Raw genomic sequence first — 18,865 nt, 5'->3', positions numbered from 1 at the left:
ACATTGACATGAATCTGCCCCAGGTGTACATGTGTTCCCCATCTTGAACCCCCCTCCCACCTTCCTCCCCATCCCATCCCTCTGGGTCAACCCAGTGCACCAGCCCCGAGCATCCTGTATCATGCATTGAACCTGGACTGGCGATTTGTTTCACATATTACCTTCTTTTGTGATTAAAGCATTTAAATAGCGTTCTCTTAACCTTCAGGTATTCAGTAGAGATTGCTAACTATAATCAAGGAAATTGATCTTAATTGGAATGTCCACTGGTACAGAGAATGAACTGATTGAAATAAAATATTGTGCTGCTTTTTAGGTTACTGAATTGCAAAGTGTGCTGAGTTAATAGGCTTCCTAGGGCTCATGTATGAGAGTGACTTCACTGATGAGTACAGAGCAGGACACTAACCTCCTCCATATGGTGTGGAAGCATCTGGGGAAGTTCAGACATTTGCTGAGGTCAAATCATTACGTTACACTGAGCCTCCTTGAAACCACAATAAGTTTAATTTTTGTGTTGTGTTCTCAGTCATGTCCAATTCTTTGTGACCCCATGGAGTGTAGCCCACAGGGCTCCTCTGTCCATGGAATTTTCTGGGAAGAATACTGGAGTGGGTCGCCATGTCCTTTTCCAGGGAAGTTTAATTTTTCATATGCCTTAGAAGTGTACAGAGGCTCAAACAGACAGATGTTCCTACACAAAAACATATGCACATGCCCACACACACACACAGTCATGGGAAGTTTATTCTAGTAGTTGAGAAAAGCAATAATCACTTAAACTCACCGAATGCTCTGTAGTGTCCTAATCAATTCCCCTGTCTAATAACATTTACTTAATTATATTTATGATTAATCTCTCTTACTCAAAGAACTCAGATATTTTCTTGCTTGGTGTGCTAATGTAAGTACGGGCACATGGAAGGCTGTCTCTAAAAGCATATTGAACTTATTTGTGTTCACTACTCCATTTAAAGACACATAGAGAAATGTTTGAAGCCCAGAATCTGAATGATAGGACCCGTACGTCGGCTTTAAGAGGAAATGTTACAAAGCTTATTCCACACCCTTTGTAGTGCACACTTTACATCTTTGTTCCTCAAACTGTAGATCAAGGGATTCAACATGGGGATCACAAGGGTGTAAAATATAGATGCCATTTTATCAGTGTCAAAGGAGTGTCTGGACTCTGGTTGTGCATACATAAATGTCAAAGCCCCAAAGAACACGGTGACCACTGTCAGGTGGGACCCACAGGTAGAAAAAGCCTTGTGCCTGCCTTCAGCAGAGCTCATCCTGAGAATGGCTACAAGGATGAGCAGATAAGACATAAGAATTATTGGGAAGGAGAAGATCACATTAACACCTGCAAAGATCAGAATGATCAGTTCAATTTCTTGCGTATTTGAACAGAGCAAAGATATCAAAGGGAGACAGTCACAGTAGAAATGTTTGATGACATTGTACCCACAGAAGGACAAATTAAAAATCTTTACAGTGATTGTAAGAGACACGAATGTGCTATAGAGGTAGGGGATTGCCACCGATATCCAACACACCCTTTGTGACATGATGACTGTGTAGAGCAGAAGGAGAAGATCACATTAACACCTGCAAAGATCAGAATGATCAGTTCAATTTCTTGCGTATTTGAACAGAGCAAAGATATCAAAGGGAGACAGTCACAGTAGAAATGTTTGATGACATTGTACCCACAGAAGGACAAATTAAAAATCTTTACAGTGATTGTAAGAGACACGAATGTGCTATAGAGGTAGGGGATTGCCACCGATATCCAACACACCCTTTGTGACATGATGACTGTGTAGAGCAGGGGGTGACAGATGGCCACATAGCGGTCATAGGACATTGCGGCCAGAATAAAAAGCTCACTAATCATGAACACGATGAAGAAAGCCAGCTGCGTGGCACACATATAATAGGAGATTGAATTTTGACTCACAATAAAAGTTGCCAACATTTTGGGTCCTACAGCTGTTGAATAGCCAAGATCAGTAAGAGCCAGGTGTCTGAGAAAGAAGTACATGGGTGTCTGTAGCCTGGAGTCCACCTTGGTGAGGATGACCATGCCCAAGTTGCCCACCGCTGAGATCACGTAGACGATGAGGAAGAGCCCAAACAATGGAGCCTGCAGCTCAGGGCGGTCTGTGATTCCCATGAGGATGAATTCATTTGGCACTGTTAGATTTTGTGTTTTCATGCAGTTTTATCAGGATATGTATTCTGGATGGAGACATCAAGCATAGTAAGCAGATTTCATGAATTATCACCTGGCAGATTTTTCATATGTGAAACTTGTATAAGTAAAATACATCTTTACTTCCCCAAATAGGATCTTTTTAAAAACCCCATATCCTATGTATAATATTATGCATAAATAAAGATAGAGACAAAGTCTGAGCTATTCATTAATTCTCTTTACTTTTTTAAAATTTATTTTAATTGGAGGCTAATTACTTTACATTATTGTATTGGTTTTGCGTTAGTTCTCAAATAGGAGTTATTTTACTAATCAAATAATAACCGTCAGCACCTGAAAGACATATTGGTTATTGCAACTGGAAGGTGAGTGGCACTTGCATCTAATGGTCTGTGGTCAGTTATGTTTCTAAACATCCCATAACACCCCTTATCAGTCCAAAATTTCAGTAGCGCTAAAGCTGAAAAACAAGAAAAGTATAGATGGTATACCTAGACATAAATACAGAGATAGATAAATATCCTCTGTCCATGGGATTCTCCAGACAAGAATACGGAAGTGGACTGCCATGCCCTCTCCAGGGAATCTTCCTGACCCAGGGATTGAACCTGTGTCTCTTATATCTCCTGCCTTGGCAGGCAGATTCTTTACCACTAGGGCCACCTGGGAAGCCCCATATAAACATATAGATACACAAATAGGTGTGGATACCTATAGATACATAGATAAAGATACAGAAATGTATGCATAGAAGTACATTAGAAATGAAATAAAAATTAAAAGTGTGATTCATATAAAATTTATACATGTATAACCTTATATGATACATATTTAAAGTTTTCTACTAGTCATTTATGTAATTGCAATCACATTGTGATATTTATAAATTATACTTGATAATATCACTTAATCATATCACTTAATACATATAAAAATATATGAGAATCATGATAAAAATGTAAAGCCATAAATTCCAAAAATGTACAGAACACACTGGGCTTCCGTGGTGGCTCAGATGGTAAAGATTCTGCCTGCAATGCGGAAGACCGGGATTGATCCCTCGGCTGGGAGGATCCCCTGGAGAAGAGAAGGGCTACCCACTCCCGTATTCTTGCCTGGAGATTTCCATGGACAGAGGAGCCGGGTGGGCTACAGTCCATGGGGTCGCAAAGAGTCGGACACTTGGACTTCACTTTCATAGAACCTGCTACTGCAACGCATAGTCCTCAAAATCCTTTATTCAGGTGATACAGACTGAAACAGTTACCAGACAACAAATATTGGACAGTTGCATAAATAAAAATATAACGGATTGCAGGGAAAATTATCCCTCTATAAACATATGTGAGGCGTGTATGTATACAGATATGCTGCTGCTGCTGAGTCGCATCAGTCGTGTGCGACCCCGTAGACGGCAGCCCACCAGGCTCCCCCTTCCCTGGGATTCTCCAGGTAAGAACACTGGAGTGGGTTGCCATTTCCTTCTCCAGTCCATGAAAGTGAAAAGTGAAAGTGAAGTCGCTCAGTCGTGTCCGACTCTTCACGACCCCATGGACTGCAGCCTACCAGGCTCCTCCATCCATGGGATTTTCCAGTCAAGTGCACTGGAGTGGGTTGCCATTTCCTTCTCCAGTATATAGATATAATCTCTGCTATATATTTTTTTATGTTATATACAGGTGATTACTTTGGACAAATAATTTATCTGAAAATCTTTATTTCCTTATGCAAAACTGATATTTCTTTACAGGGTGGTTGGGAGAGAAAAATGAAGATTAAAGGACTCAATATGTCTAGGCTTACCTGGAAATCAAGTTAAAAGATATATATATATATATTACATGGTGGCAATAACTTAGCTCAAAGAGAGTTTCTTTATATATTTGTGTGTCAGTTCTCTGCACTGTGACATTATCTTCTTTGTGAAGGCGATGATATAATGATCAATAGATTAGGATTAGGTCAAGTAGAATGGAGCACATTTAACTTACTCCAAGTCCTTCGCTATTCCCCTCTGCAAGACTAAACTTGGACCTCTGAAGTCCATAAAGTGGATTCTTTATGTTCTATTTACTATGTCAGCAAAAATGAAAGTTCATTATGATGGAAATTTTTCTAAAATATAATCTTCCCTAGGAGCATTTTTATTGCAATTGGCAAATACTAATTTGTGTATAACAATTCAAATATACGTTGTCATGCAAAAATCCAGGAGAATGTTAGGAGATCTAAGCAAACTGAAAGAAAGAGTAATCATTGGCATTTCTTTTGCATAATGTAGATGCTTTCGGAGAAGGCAATGGCAAGCCACTCCTGTACTCTTGCCTAGAAAATCCCATGGATGGAGGAGCCTGGTAGGCTGCAGTCCATGGGGTTGCTAAGGGTCAGACACGACTGAGCGACTTCACTTTCACTTTCACACACTGGAGAAGGAAATGGCAACCCACTCCAGTGTTCTTGCCTGGAGAATACCAGGGAAGGGGGAGCCTGGTGGGCTTCCGTCTGTGGGGTGACACAGAGTCGGACACGACTGAAGTGACTTAGCAGCAGCAGCAGCAGCAGCAGCAGATGCATTTAAAAAATTCTTTTGGAAAAGAAGATGCTGTGCTTTAAAAAAAAAACAAGTAAGGTTACACATAAGTTACACAATGCTATGCTGTTGTTTAGTCATTAATTCCTTTCTGACTCTTTGTGACCCCATGGACTGTATTCTGCCAGGCTCCTCTGTTCATGGGAATTCCCAGACAAGATTAGTGGAGTGGGTTTGCCATTTCCTCACCCAGGGATCGATCCTGCATCGACAGGTGGATTCTTTACCACTGAACCACCGGGGAAGCCCCACACAATACTGTAGATGTGAATAAAATACATTAAATAGATATACATGGATTCGGGGCGTTACTTAACTTTTTTTGTATTTTAAGGCCACAGAACTCCACCAAATGATAATGTAATACAAAACACAAGTCAACATTTTATAAAATCAAATAAAAGCATATCTGAATATAATAATAATAAACATAGTACAAATATACCAGAATAAGAGGTGGGCTTCTCTGGTGGCTCAGACGATAAAGAATCTGTCTGCAATGCTGCTGCTGCTGCTGCTAAGTCACTTCAGTCGTGTTCGACTCTGTGTGACCCCATAGATGGAAGTCCACCAGGAGACCTGAATTCGATCCCTGGGTTGGGAAGATCCCTTGGAGAATGGAATGGCTACCCACTCCAGTCTTCTTTCCTGGAGAATTTCACGCACAGGAGATCCAGCAGGCTACAGACTATGGGGTCTCAAAGAGTCAGAGACATCTAAGCAACTAACTCACAAGAGTAAGAGGTAAAGGGCAGATCAAGGTAAGAGGATTATTAGGTGCAAAATACTGTCGGCATGAACACCTCCTTTAAAAAATATCAGTAACACTGGTTACAATAAATTTTCAGTGACTGCAGTCTCTGAGTGCTCTGTAAGAAAATTAATTAAAAATTTATAACATTGAATATAAAAGTATTTACATGAAATTAGCATTTTGCTCACTTAAAATATTGTTTACAATTTTAAGACTTCCTAATAGTCTACCTGGACTTGATGCAGACAATTTTCTAATATCAGAAATATGATATGTATATCAGACAACAGTTATTGTAGAGAAGTATCTTTAGTAAATGTAATAAGAAGTAGTATATATCTTGTTTTCTTGTTTTTCTTTTGCAATTATGAAAAGCTAAAAAAAAATCAGACTTTGTAAATTCCAATTTTCCTGTAAAGGTAAGAAATGATAGAAGTGTTTTTGGTTGTTTTGTCACAAGCTTTATCATTCTATGGATGGACCCATAGAATAGACCCTTTATCTATCCTATGGATAGCTAGCTCATAGTTTAATTTTTTTAAACAAAATCCCGATTGTCAATTTTTTAAAGCTGTTCCCTGTGAGATAATTTTATCTAATTTGCAGTCAGATTCTACTTGAAGTTGAAGGACATGCTGAAAATTGCACCATTACCATAAAACTAGGTACTTAGAAGCCTGCTAATAACCAAATAGCACTTTCCACATCTCACTGTAAGGTGGAAATGCTCTTTTATCTCATCAAGGGATTCAGAAATAATCATATTTGTATACTGATGTACATAGTCATTAAATATTAAATAATATTGAAGCCATCACGAAAAAACACCCAGAGCACTAAATGACTAAGAATTCAGAAGAACATTTCAATATGAAACTGAATACTTGAGGTTTCTTAATTCTGCCAGTTTCTAAATATTCACGTATTTTTGGCAGTGGTGGTGTTTCAGTTGCTAAAGCATGTCTGACTCTTGTAACCCCTGGACTATAGCCCCCCAGGCTTATCTGTCCAAGGGGTTTCTCTGGCAAAAGTGCTGCAGTGGGTTCCCATTTCTTTCTCCAGGGGGTCTTCCTGACCCTGGGAAGGAACCAGGGTTATTGCAGGCAGATTCTTTACCAGGTGGGCCATCACGGAAGCCCTCATGCATCTTCAGTTTTGACTTATTTACTCTTAGCTTTGCCTTCCACTGGAGATATCATTATTTACACAAATGGGTATCACGATGATGTTCCAGAAATGCTTTTCATGGCTTAGTCTGCAAATATGTGAATATTTTCAAAAAATTAATATGAAAAGACAAGGAGAGGAGTCCTATTCCTGAGAAAACTGAATCAGAAACAGTTCGTTTTGCTCAGGCATTGCCAGTGAATTAATGTGAGACTTTGAATTTGTCACTGAAACTCTGTCAGCATATTGGAAACAAGGCATCACATGAAATACTCCATCATTTTACCTGTAATGAAGTCTCTGTCATGACTCCCTCATGACTCCCTTACATGGCTAAGTGGAACAATTTATGGATCTCTTCCACCTTTCAATTCTCTCCCTGAGGAGATGTCAAAGAATTTGCTGATCATCCCTAAAGTCTTAGGACCACAACAAAATATCTGGAGATTATCTTTTCAATTTTCTAGGGCAATTCTTTCTTTCCTCTTTATTCTTTCCATTTTTTAAAAAATTATTCTTGGTTAGCGTTCCTTTTGCAGTAAGCAAGTCTCTTAATTAAACCTATCTCTAGGGCAGTCCCATTAAGTCTGCAAGTCCACAGCGGTCTTCTCAAATAAATGATGGTATAGAAATGTTTAAACATTGTCCTATTTCATTATTGAAAAATAGGGAATTAAAGATGGACTTCTTAGGTGGTTCAGTGGTAAAGAATCCGCTTACCTAGCGGGAGACGCAGGTTCTATTCCTGGTTCAGAAAGAGCCCCTGGAGAAGGAAATGATAACCCACTCCAGAATTCTTGCCTGGAAAATCCCATGGACAGAGGAACCTGGTGGGCTACAATCCACGGGGTCTCCAAAAGTTGGACAGAGCTGAGGGCCTGAGCACATACGCATGCTGTGAAGCCTCCGCCTGACCTAGATCCTAGATGTGGATTTTCCCCTATTGTTTCATCTGAATATTTTATTTGTGGCTGTTGTTTAGTTGCTAAGTCGTGTCCGACTCTGTTGTGAACCCATGGACTGTAGCCTACCACTCTTCTCTGTCCATGGAATTCTCCAGCAAGAATACTGAGTGGATTGCCATTTCCTTCCCCAGGGAATCTCCCCAGCCTGGCATCTCCTGCTCCACAGGCAGTTTCTTTACCACTGAGCCACCAGGGAAGCCCTAAATGTTTCATAGTTCAGCATTTTACAGTTAAGTTGTTCTTCATTTTGAGTTAATTATCTTATTAGGTCAACATTATTTATTTGCTTGCTTATATTTTCCTCTATATCCCTAATTACCTCAGCACAATGGTTTTAAAAGGCTATGCACTTTCTTTTGAATTACCTTTGCAACTTTATGAAAAATTAGTTAAACTATTTATAAAAATCTATTTCTGTGTTGTCTATTCTGTTCCATTAATTTATATGTTTGTGTTTTTACCAATATCAAAATCTTGATTATTTGGTTATATAATTAATCCTAACATGACGGAGTGTTTTTTCCTAGCTATACTAAATTTTAAAATGTGTTTTCATCTATGTTATGCCCTTAATCTTTCAATAAAATTCAGTATAAAATCACCTCTGCACTAAATCTTGCTGAGATTTTATTTAGGTTTGCACTAAATCTATGGATCAATTTGGGAAGAATTTTATCTTATGTATACTGATCTGAGCTAAATATATCTATTAAATTATTCAAATCTCCTTTAATTTTTAAAATTTGGATTTGTACTTTTCAGCATACAGATTCTGTGCAGGCTTTGTTAGGTTTTATGTACATTTTCAATAGATATGAAGTGACTGTAAATGGTCTTATTTCATTAATACCTATATAGAGAGATAAAATATATTTATATAATTTTTGTTAATCACATATCTTGTCTCCTTTGTGAACCCATGTTTTCCAGATTGTTTTATTTTCCTGTTTTGTGGAAATTTTCTATTGCATATCTTTTACTAACAGGGATGTTTTCATTTCTTTCTTTGAAATTTCTATGAATTTTATTAGTTCTTTTTTTCTTTTTTTTTATTACACTCATATACTCTGACAGTACTGAAGCAGTTAACAGTTTCACTTTCACTTTTCTGGAAATATAAAAGCAGTAATTTCAATGAACCCAGACTCTTGCACATTTCCATTCATAGAAAGATGCTAATTCTTTAATTTGAGATATCTGCTTTTCTTTAACAATAATCTGGTAATCTGATGATGTTCTAACTACCCATGTTTTGGTTTAAATGTCTAGAATAGGATTTTTTAGAACGTTGACTCTAAATTTGAATGTCATCCAATGAGGTATGTGATTTGTTTGAAACTTCACTGTGTTATCTCATCAATCAATTTTGTACTAAAGCTCATTGCAGGTCAAATGCAATATGAAAGTAACACCTAAAGACAAAGTTAGAGTATTCAAACTCATGTTTTAAAATATATATCGAATTTAGCATAAAAGTGATTACACTCATTGAGTATTTAAGAATCATACTTTCTTTATTCATCCATCCGTTTGTTTAGTCACTAAGTGGTTTCCCACTCTTTGCAACCTCATGGACTGTAGTCTGTCAGACTCCTCTGTCCATGAGATTTTCCAGGCAAGAATACTGGAGTGGGTTGCCATTTTATTCTACAGGGGATCTTCTGGACCCAGAGATCGAACTCAGGTCTCCTGCATTGGCAGGAGGATTCTTTCCCACTAAGGCCCCTGGGAAGACCCACGCCTTTTTATTAACTCAAAACTATTAATAATAGGCCTTTGTATGCCATTATCTATATACTTCCCTGGTGACTCAGTGGTAAAGAACCCACCTGCCAATGGCAAAAGATGCAGGTTCAATCCCTGGGTCAGGAAGATCTCCTGGAGAAAGAAATGGCAACCCACTCCAGTATTCTTGCCTGGGAAATCCTGTTAACAGAAGGAGCCTGGCGGGCTGTAGTCCATTGGTCAGGAAAGAGTTGGACACACTTAGTGGCAATGGCACCCCACTCCAGTACTCTCACCTGGAGAATTCCATGGGCAGAGGAGCCTGATGGGCTGCAGTCCATGGGGACACAAAGAGTTGGATAGGACAGAGTGACTTTACTTTCACTTTTCACTTTCATGCATTGGAGAAGGAAATGGCAACCCACTCCAGTGTTCTTGCCTGGAGAATCCCAGGGACGGGGAAGCCAGGTGGGCTGCCGTCTGTGGGGTCGCATAGAGTTGGACATGACTGAAGTGACTTAGCAGCAGCAGCAGTGGCTAAATAATAATGACATGATTTGTCTATGGAAGCAAGAGACATTCTAAAAGAAGGGCAAAATATGCAGCTTCCTTCCCCAAGGTCCAGAGTTCGTTCCAAAGATAGCCTAGGAAAATAAAGTCCTTTGTGTGCCTATAGCCACAGAACTACAAAGCTGTGACAAGTAGTCAATACTGGGATTGGATTTTTCCAGAAATGGATATGTTTCAGCAATGAAGATAAAAGTGACAAAGTTCCCTTATTGACTGGAACTCATTCTTAAGACTAACTCCCCAAAGAACTGGTGTGGTTGGACAAGGGGATATTGCCTGTCACTTCATGACTCTGGCCCCAGCCAGCTGGGTTACCTTGATGCAAGCCTGACAACCAGCATCCTCAGCCAGCAGAAACTGGAGGGAACGTCCCCTTGGTTACAAGGTCTCAGGGCATAAACAAGATGAAAGGAGAAGTTGAAAAGTCTATCCTTTCTCCACAAAATGGCTTTTTTCTTTTTTTTCTCCTTTGCTTGTGGAACATTTATTGTTCATATACACATGAGTCTATTTCTGATCTACCAATATCTTTTCATTAATATCTATTGCCAATTTTTATATCAGGAGCAGACTTAAAAAAATAATTGTAGCTTTGGAATAAGACTGGATATCATTATAGTTGTCTTAATGTTCATATTACAAGTTTATTCTTCATGTTAAAGTCAGTTCAGCTATTCTAGATTTTTGCTCCATATATTTTGCTTTTACCTCCTTTATGTATTTTGGTTTTAGCTTCTCAATTTCTATCAAAAAAGAATTTCTGCTTAAATTTAAATTGTGTTTGATTTGAGAAATTGTGGTATTTACCTAATATTGAATAAATCAGTAAATAAATATGGTAAAATCTCATTTGTTTATGCCTCCATTAATATCTTTCAGGAATGTTTTCTAATTTTTACCATACAGGCTTGCATATTTTGTATATATCTTTAAGTATTTCATACTTATGATGAATCTATAACAGGTATTTAACAATTTAACAAGGCTATGATCTTTCCAGTAGTCATGTATGGATGTGAGAGTTGGACCATAAAGAAGGCAGCTGCTGCTGCTGCTGCATCACTTCAGTCATGTCCGACTCTGTGTGACCCCATAGACGGAAGCCCACCAGGCTCCCCCCTCCCTGGGATTCTCCAGGCAAGAACACTGGAGTGGGTTGCCATTTCCTTCTCCAATGTGTGAAAGGGAAAAGTGAAAGTGAAGTTGCTCAGTTGTGTCCGACCCTTAGCGACCCCACAGACTGCAGCCTACCAGGCTCCTCCATCCATGGGATTTTCTAGGCAAGAGTACTGGAGTGGCTTGCCATTGCCTTCTCCGATAAAGAAGGCAGAGAGCCTAAGAATTGATGCTTTTGAACTGTGGTGTTAGAGAAGACTCTTGAGAGTCCCTTTGACTGCAAGGAGATCAAATCAGGCAATTCTAAAGGAAATCAACCCTGAATGTTCATTGGAAGGACTGATGCTGAAGATGAAGCTCCAAAACTCTGGCCAGCTGATGCGAAAAGCCGACTCATTGGAAAAGACCCTGATGCTGGGAAAAATTGAGGGCAGAAGAAGAGAGTGACAGAGAATGAGATGGTTGGCTGGCATCACCAGTTCAATGGATATGAACTTCGCAAACTCCAGGAGATGATGAGGGATAGAATGGCCTGGTGTCCTGCCGTCCATAGGGTCGCAAAGAGTCAGACACGACTTGTCGACTGAATGATAACAACAACATTTAACAGTTTCATTTCTCATTTTTCATTTGTAGTACATAGAAATAAAAATTATTGTGTGTACTGATCTTTCCTTGACCATCCTAAATTCACCGGTTAATTCAATGCTTTTTTTTTATAGTTTAGATTTCTACCTGTACAATCTCATCATGTACTAATAAACACAGTTTAAATTCCTTCTTCCAACCTGGACTGTTTATTTTTTTCTTTGCCATATTGAATGTTACCTCCATTAAAATGTCAATATCATGGGAAAGAAGAGTCCTACTTGCCTTTTTCTTGAATTAGTGAAAATGTTTTTGAGGGTTTTTTTAATTTATTCATTTTAATTGGAGGCTAATTACTTTACATTATTGAATTGGTTTTGCCATACATTGACATGGATCCGCCCTGGGTGTACATGTGTTCCCCATCCTGAACCCCTCTCCCACCTCCCTCCCCATCCCATCCCTCTGGGTCATCCCAGTACACCAGCCCTGAGCATCCTGTATCATTCTAAGGATGGTGAACAAAGAATAGTGCAGTCTCTCTATGATGTAAATAGAATTTCTTAAATGTTAAAAATACAAAATTAAACAAAAAACTGACAATTTTGAAGAGGGTGAAAGTGAAGTTACACAGACGTGTTCGACTCTTTGCAACCCCATGGACTGTAACCCACCAGGTTCCTCAGTCCATGAAATTTTCCAGGCAAGAGTACTGGAGTGGGTTGCTATTTCCTTCTCCAGGAGATCTTCCCGACACAGGGATTGAACCCGGGCCTCCCGCGTTGCAGGCAGATGCTTTACCGTCTGAGCCACGAGGGAAGATATTTGTATGCATATCATATATATAACAAATTGTTACATAAGTTATTGCATTATTCCTAGAGATATTGACCAAATCATGGAATTTTGTCTTTTGTTTGCTACAAAGAGATGATCAAACTGTGGAAATCAATCAATAGAATAAAAATTATAGAATATAATAAAATATTTTACAATGAAATATACAATACAGTACACATATATGCTTGCATATGTAGTAAAAGAATTTTTGCACACTCTTATGAACAAATACATAACAAATACATAACATAACAAAGGCACAAAGCTAGTTCAGCATAGAGTAGACCTCTTATGAAAAAGCACAAAAATAATTAGAACACAAATTTTAAATAAGAAATATTTTTGTTTTTCAGACAGATAAGGATACGTAAGTATCTTGTATGATCAAAAAGCAGTAAGGAATCAAGATTCCAATATAATATAAAAATATAACTCAAAATTTCCATGGTAAACTCTCAAGAAATTTAACTTTTTTCCCCTCTGGCTTTATTGTGACATCAGATCAGTTCAGTCGCTCAGTCATGTCCGACTCTTTACGACCCCATGAATCACAGCACGCCAGGCCTCCCTGTCCATCACCAACTCCCGGAGTTCACTCAAACCCTTGTCCATTGAGTCGGTGATGACATCCAGCCATCTCATTCTCTGTCGTCCCCATCTCCTCCTGCCCCCAATCCCTCCCAGCATCAGAGTCTTTCCCAGTGAGTCAACTTTTTGCATGAGGTGGCCAAAGTATTGGAGTTTCAGCTTTAGCATCAGTCCTTCCGATGAACACCCAGGAATGATCTCCTTTAGGATGGACTGGTTGGATCTCCTTGAAGTCCAGGGGACTCTCAAGAGTCTTCTCCAACATCACAGTTCAAAAGCATCAATTCTTCGGCGATCAGCCTTTCTTCACAGTCCAACTCTCACATCCATACATGACCACTGGAGAAACCATAGCCTTGACTAGACAGACCTTGGTTGGCAAAGTAATGTCTCTGCTTTTTAATATGCTATCTAGGTTGGTCATAACTTTCCTTCCAAGGAGTAAGCGTCTTTTAATTTCATGGCTGCAATCAGCATCTGCAGTGATTTTGGAGCCCAAAAAAAAACAAAATCTGACACTGTTTCCACTGCTTCCCTATCTATTTGCCTTGAAGTGATGGGACCAGAGGCAATGATCTTAGTTTTCTGAATGTTGAACTTTAAGCCAACTTTTTCACTCTCCTCTTTTACTTTCATCAAGAGGCTTTTGAGTTCCTCTTCACTTTCTGCCATAAGGGTGGTGTCATCTGCATATCTGAGGTTATTGATATTTCCCCTGGCAATCTTGATTCCAGCTTGTGCTTCTTCCAGCCCAGTGTTCCTCATGATGTACTCTGCATATAAGTTAAATAAGCAGGGTGACAATATACAACCTTGACGTACTCCTTTTCCTATTTGGACCCAGTCTGTTGTTTCATGTACAGTTCTAACTGTTGCTTCCTGGCCTACTCACTATGGCCAAAGCTAGTGGAGGTGATGGAATTCCAGTTGAGCTATTTCAAATCCTGAAAGATGATGCTGTGAAACTGCTGCACTCAATATGCCAGCAAATTTGGAAAACTCAGCAGTTGCCACAGGATTGGAAAATGTCAGTTTTCATTCCAATCCCAAAGAAAGGCAATGCCAAAAAATGGTCAAACTACTGCACAATTGCACTCATCTCACACGCTAGTAAAGTCATGCTCAAAATTCTCCAAGCCAGGCTTTAGCAATACATGAACCATGAACTTCTAGATGTTCAAGCTGGTTTTAGAAAAGGTAGACGAACCAGAAATCAAATTGCCAACATCCACTGGGTCATGGAAAAAGCAAGAGAGTTCCAGAAAAACATCTTTTTCTGCTTTATTGACTATGCCAAAGCCTTTGACTGTGTGGATCACAATAAACTGTGGAACATTCTGAAAGAGATGGGAATACCAGACAACCTGACCTGCCTCTTATTGTGACATAATTGACAGTTAATATGGTGTAAATTTAAAGTCTACAACATGTTGGTTCGATGCATTTATATAGCTCAGTATGGCTACAAGTTAGCACTAGCTAACATTTTCACGTTACATGGTTATCATTCCTTTTTGTCAGATGAAAATATTTAAAGCCCATTCTCTTAGCGACTTTCAAGTACAGAATATTTTTAAAGACAATTAAGAAAATGAATCTGGTTCAGAGAATACTTTGGCCACCTGATGTGAATAACTGACTCATTGGAAAAGACCCTTAAGCTGAGACAGATTGAAGACAGGAGGAAACGGGGACATCAGAGCATGAGGTAGTAGGATGGCATCTCTAGTGTCATAGACATGAGTTTGAGCAATCTCCTGGAGTTGGTGAGGGACAGGGAAGTCTGGTGTGCTGCAGCCCATGAGATAGCAAAGAGTCGGACATGACTGAGTGACTGAACTTGAATTTACAGAGAAACGGTCTGATTTAGATAAATAAGATGTTGTGAGTTACTGAATTGCTAAGTGTGCTGAGTCTAAAGACTTTCTAGGGCTCATATATAAAAGCAACTTCACTGATGAGAATAGAGCAGGGTCATAAAATCTTCCACGTGATAAGTGAGCATCTGAATTAATTCAGATGAATGATGAATTCAAATCATTGTACTACACTGAGCCTCCTAGAATCCACCATAAGTTTAATGTTAATGCATGCCTTAGAGAAGTATAGCAAATAAAAAAGCAGAAGTATGCACTTACATAAAACCACATGTACATGCACAAACACATGGAGACACTAGGAAATTTATTTCAACAGTTGGGAGTGACAATAATCCTTTTAATCCTTTTGTGTATGCTATTCCTCCTCACTCGACTCTCGTTACTTGTCCTTCAGTTCAGTTCAGTTCAGTTCCGTTCAGTCGTGTCCGACTCTCCGCGACCCCATGAATCACAGCACGCCAGGCCTCCCTGTCCATCATCAACTCCCGGAGTTCACCCAAACTCATGTCCACAGAGTCGGTGATGCCATCCAGCCATCTCACTCTCTGTCGTCCCCTTCTCCTCCCGCCCCCAACCTTTCCCAGCATCAGAGTCTTTTCCAGTGAGTCTGCTCGTCGCATGAGGTGGCCAAAGTATTGCAGCTTCAGCTTTAGCATCAGTCCCTCCAATGAACACCCAGGATCGATCTCCTTTAGTCCTTAAAGTGTCCTAACTCGTTCTAAGGCAAGGTGCTATTTACTTAATTATATTTGTAATTCATCTCTTCCTCTCAGGAAAGGCAGATATTTCCCCCCTTTGGGTGCCAATGTATGTATAGCACATAGAAGTATGCCTAGCCCTTAGAAGGCAATTTCTAAACATGTGCTGAACTTTTCCATACTTTTTATTCTTTTCAGAGACACACAGAGAACAGTTTGAAGCACATCACCTAAATTATATGACTCATATTGTACAGAAGCTCTAAGAGAAAGAATTGCATAGTCTTTTCCACGTACTTTGTAGGGCATGTTTTACATCTTTGTTTCTCAAACTGTAGATTAATGGATTTAGCATAGGGATAATGAGAGTGTAAAATATAGATGCCATTTTATCTGTGTCAAATGAATGGTTGGACTCCGGCTGCACATACATGAATATTAAAGCCCCATAGAACACTGTGACCACCGTCAGGTGAGACCCACAAGTCGAAAAAGCCTTGTGCCTGCCTTCAGCAGAGCTCATCCTGAGAATGGATGCAAGAATAAGAAGGTAAGACACAAGAACTATCAGAAGAGAGAAAATCAAATTAAAACCTGCTGAGATAAGAATAATCAGTCCAATTTCATTTGCATTTGAGCAGAGCAAAGATAACAAGGGGAGACTGTCACAGTAGAAATGTCTGATGACATTGTAGCCACAGAATGATGAGTCAAATATCTTTCCAGCGATAAGAAGAGACTCAAACATGCTATAGAGATATGGCATTGCCACCAGCGCCTGACATGCTCTTTGCGACATGACCACTGTGTAGAGCAGGGGGTGACAGATGGCCACATAGCGGTCATAGGACATCGCTGCCAGAATAAAAAGCTCACTAATAATGAACACAAGAAAGAAAGTGAGCTGTGTAGCGCAAAAGTAATAGGAGATTTTATTTTGATCCGCCACAAAATTTACCAGCATTTTGGGGCCCACGGTTGTTGAATAACCAAGATCAGTGAAAGCCAGGTGCCTGAGAAAGAAGTACATGGGTGTCTGAAGCCTGGAGTCCACCTTAGTGAGGATGACCATGCCCAAGTTGCCCACCACGGAGATCACGTAGATGATGAGGAAGAGCCCAAACAATGGAGCCCGCAGCTCAGGGCGGTCTGTGATTCCCATGAGGATGAATTCACTCAGCACTGTTCCATTGTGTGGTTCCATTCAGGTGTATGAGGAAACTTATTCTGGGTAGACACAACAGCAGAGTCGGTAGATTTTGTGTAAAATATCCTCTTCGATGTGTTAGTATGCAGAACTGGTAAGTAAGATAAATTTAAATTTTCAGTTTAGAATATTTAAAAGTAAGTCCATCTGCCACACATTAAAATATACATAAATAGAGACAGAAGGAGATATGAAGGTAGATCAGCTATTCTCAATTAGAGTGATTTTATTTCCCCAAGAATGTTTCTCCACTGTCTGGAGACATTTTGCCTGTCTTAAGTGAGAGTTGAAATGCTATTGGCTTCTAATGTTTATAGGCCAAGTAAAGTGCTCAATATCTTAACATATCAAACATGCAACGGAGTTGGTGATGGACAGGGAGGCCTGGCGTGCTGTGATTTATGGGGTCGCGGAGAGTCAGACACGACTGAGAGACTGAACTGAACTGAACTGAACAATATTGAGCCAGTAGCCACAATAGTATCACAATAGTATAGTTGACAAGCACTATAGTACAGGTATAGAAACATAGACAGTTAGACAGAGATAGGTAAATATAGATAACAAAGCAAAACCGAGAAGCTAAGCAATCATAAAACTTTAGCTATTATGGATAATTATCGTACTATTCCTTAAAGTTCTATTTTTATTCTTTATAAGATATAATCACATAATGGCATTTTAAAAATGCATCGATCATAGGATATAGTTCAGTTCAGTTCAGCTGCTCAGTTGTGTCTGACTCTTTGCGAGCCCATGGACTGCAGCATATCAGGCCTCCCTGTCCATCACCAACACCCGGAGTTCACTCAAACTCATGCCCATCGAGTCGGTGATGCCATCCAGCCGTCTCATCCTCTGTCGTCCCCGGCTCCTCTCACCTTCAGTCTTTCCCAGCATCAGGGTCTTTTCAAATGAGGCAGTTCTTCTCATCAGGTGGCCAAAGTATTGGAGTTTCAGCTCCAACATCAGTCCTTCCAGTGAATATTCAAGAGTGATCTCCTTTAGAATGGACTGGTTGGATCTCCTTGCAGTCCAAGGGACTCTCAAGGGTCTTCTCTGACACCACAGTTCAAGGGATGGGATGGGGAGGAAGGTGGGAGGGGGGTTCAAGATGGGGAACACATGTACACCCGGGGCAGATTCATGTCAATGTATGGCAAAACCAATACAATAATGTAAATAATAATAATAAAATAAATAAATACAAAAAAAGCATCAATCCTTTGGCACTCAGCTTTCTTTATGGTCCAACTCTCACATTCATACAAAACTACTGGAAAAACCATAGCCTTGACTAGATGGACCTTTGTTGGCACAGTAATGTCCCTGCTTTTTTAATATGCTGTCTAGGATATAATGAATATGCTAATGATACAGTAAATTTTCAAACCAAAAATTCACAAAATTCATATAACCCACTACTCAAAACATGTCTATGAAAGATGTTTTTCCTTCAGGTGGTCCTGACTCAAATTTAGCACACCTGACAGGTATGAATAAGTGTATGAATAAGAAATGCATAATGGACCACAGTGGGAATTAAATTTGCTTACATGGTGAGTCGTACCAGGACATGCTTATGTATAGAACATGTATGTCCATGTATAGGACATATATGTCTATAAATGCAGTTTCTGCAGTGCCTTCATTTATGGTGAGGAGAGGGCAGCGGAGGATGAGATAGCTAGATAGCATCACCAACTCAATGAACATGAATCTGAGCAAACTCCAAGAGACAGTGAAGGAAAGGGAAGCTTAGCATGCTGCAGTCCATGAGGTCACAAAGAGTCAGACAGGATTTAGCGACTGAACAGCAACAAAGAGTTAATCTGGGTCAATAGTGTAAATGATCTAAAACTTTTTATTACCACATATAATGGAAAACAGTCTGCATAGTTGTGGGGAAAGACACATGAAGAGTCAAAAATTCAGTGAGTCTGTCTTATCTGGAAA

At 39.5% G+C, this 18,865-nt stretch overlaps 2 protein-coding genes across 2 annotated transcripts; both read right to left on the bottom strand.

Annotated features, from left to right (window-relative positions):
• Positions 1–1,034: 1,034 nt before the first annotated feature.
• LOC148775682 (olfactory receptor 8K3-like) lies at positions 1,035–2,221 on the bottom strand. Its single transcript, XM_088843524.1, has 2 exons — positions 1,612–2,221; positions 1,035–1,366 (listed from the first exon to the last, which is right to left on the bottom strand). The coding sequence occupies exons 1-2, from the start codon at positions 2,219–2,221 to the stop codon at positions 1,035–1,037; spliced, it is 942 nt and encodes a 313-aa protein (XP_088699650.1).
• A 13,743-nt stretch (positions 2,222–15,964) lies between these two features.
• Positions 15,965–16,906, bottom strand: LOC129554083 (olfactory receptor 8K3-like). Its single transcript, XM_055422728.1, has one exon. The coding sequence runs from the start codon at positions 16,904–16,906 to the stop codon at positions 15,965–15,967; it is 942 nt and encodes a 313-aa protein (XP_055278703.1).
• Between the last annotated feature and the right edge of the window lie 1,959 nt (positions 16,907–18,865).

Source organism: Moschus berezovskii, chromosome 14, assembly GCF_049115385.1.
Source record: "Moschus berezovskii isolate FMDL1 chromosome 14, NW_MosBer_1.0, whole genome shotgun sequence".
Lineage (NCBI taxonomy): Eukaryota > Metazoa > Chordata > Mammalia > Artiodactyla > Moschidae > Moschus > Moschus berezovskii.
This window is presented reverse-complemented; position numbering and strand designations above follow the sequence as displayed.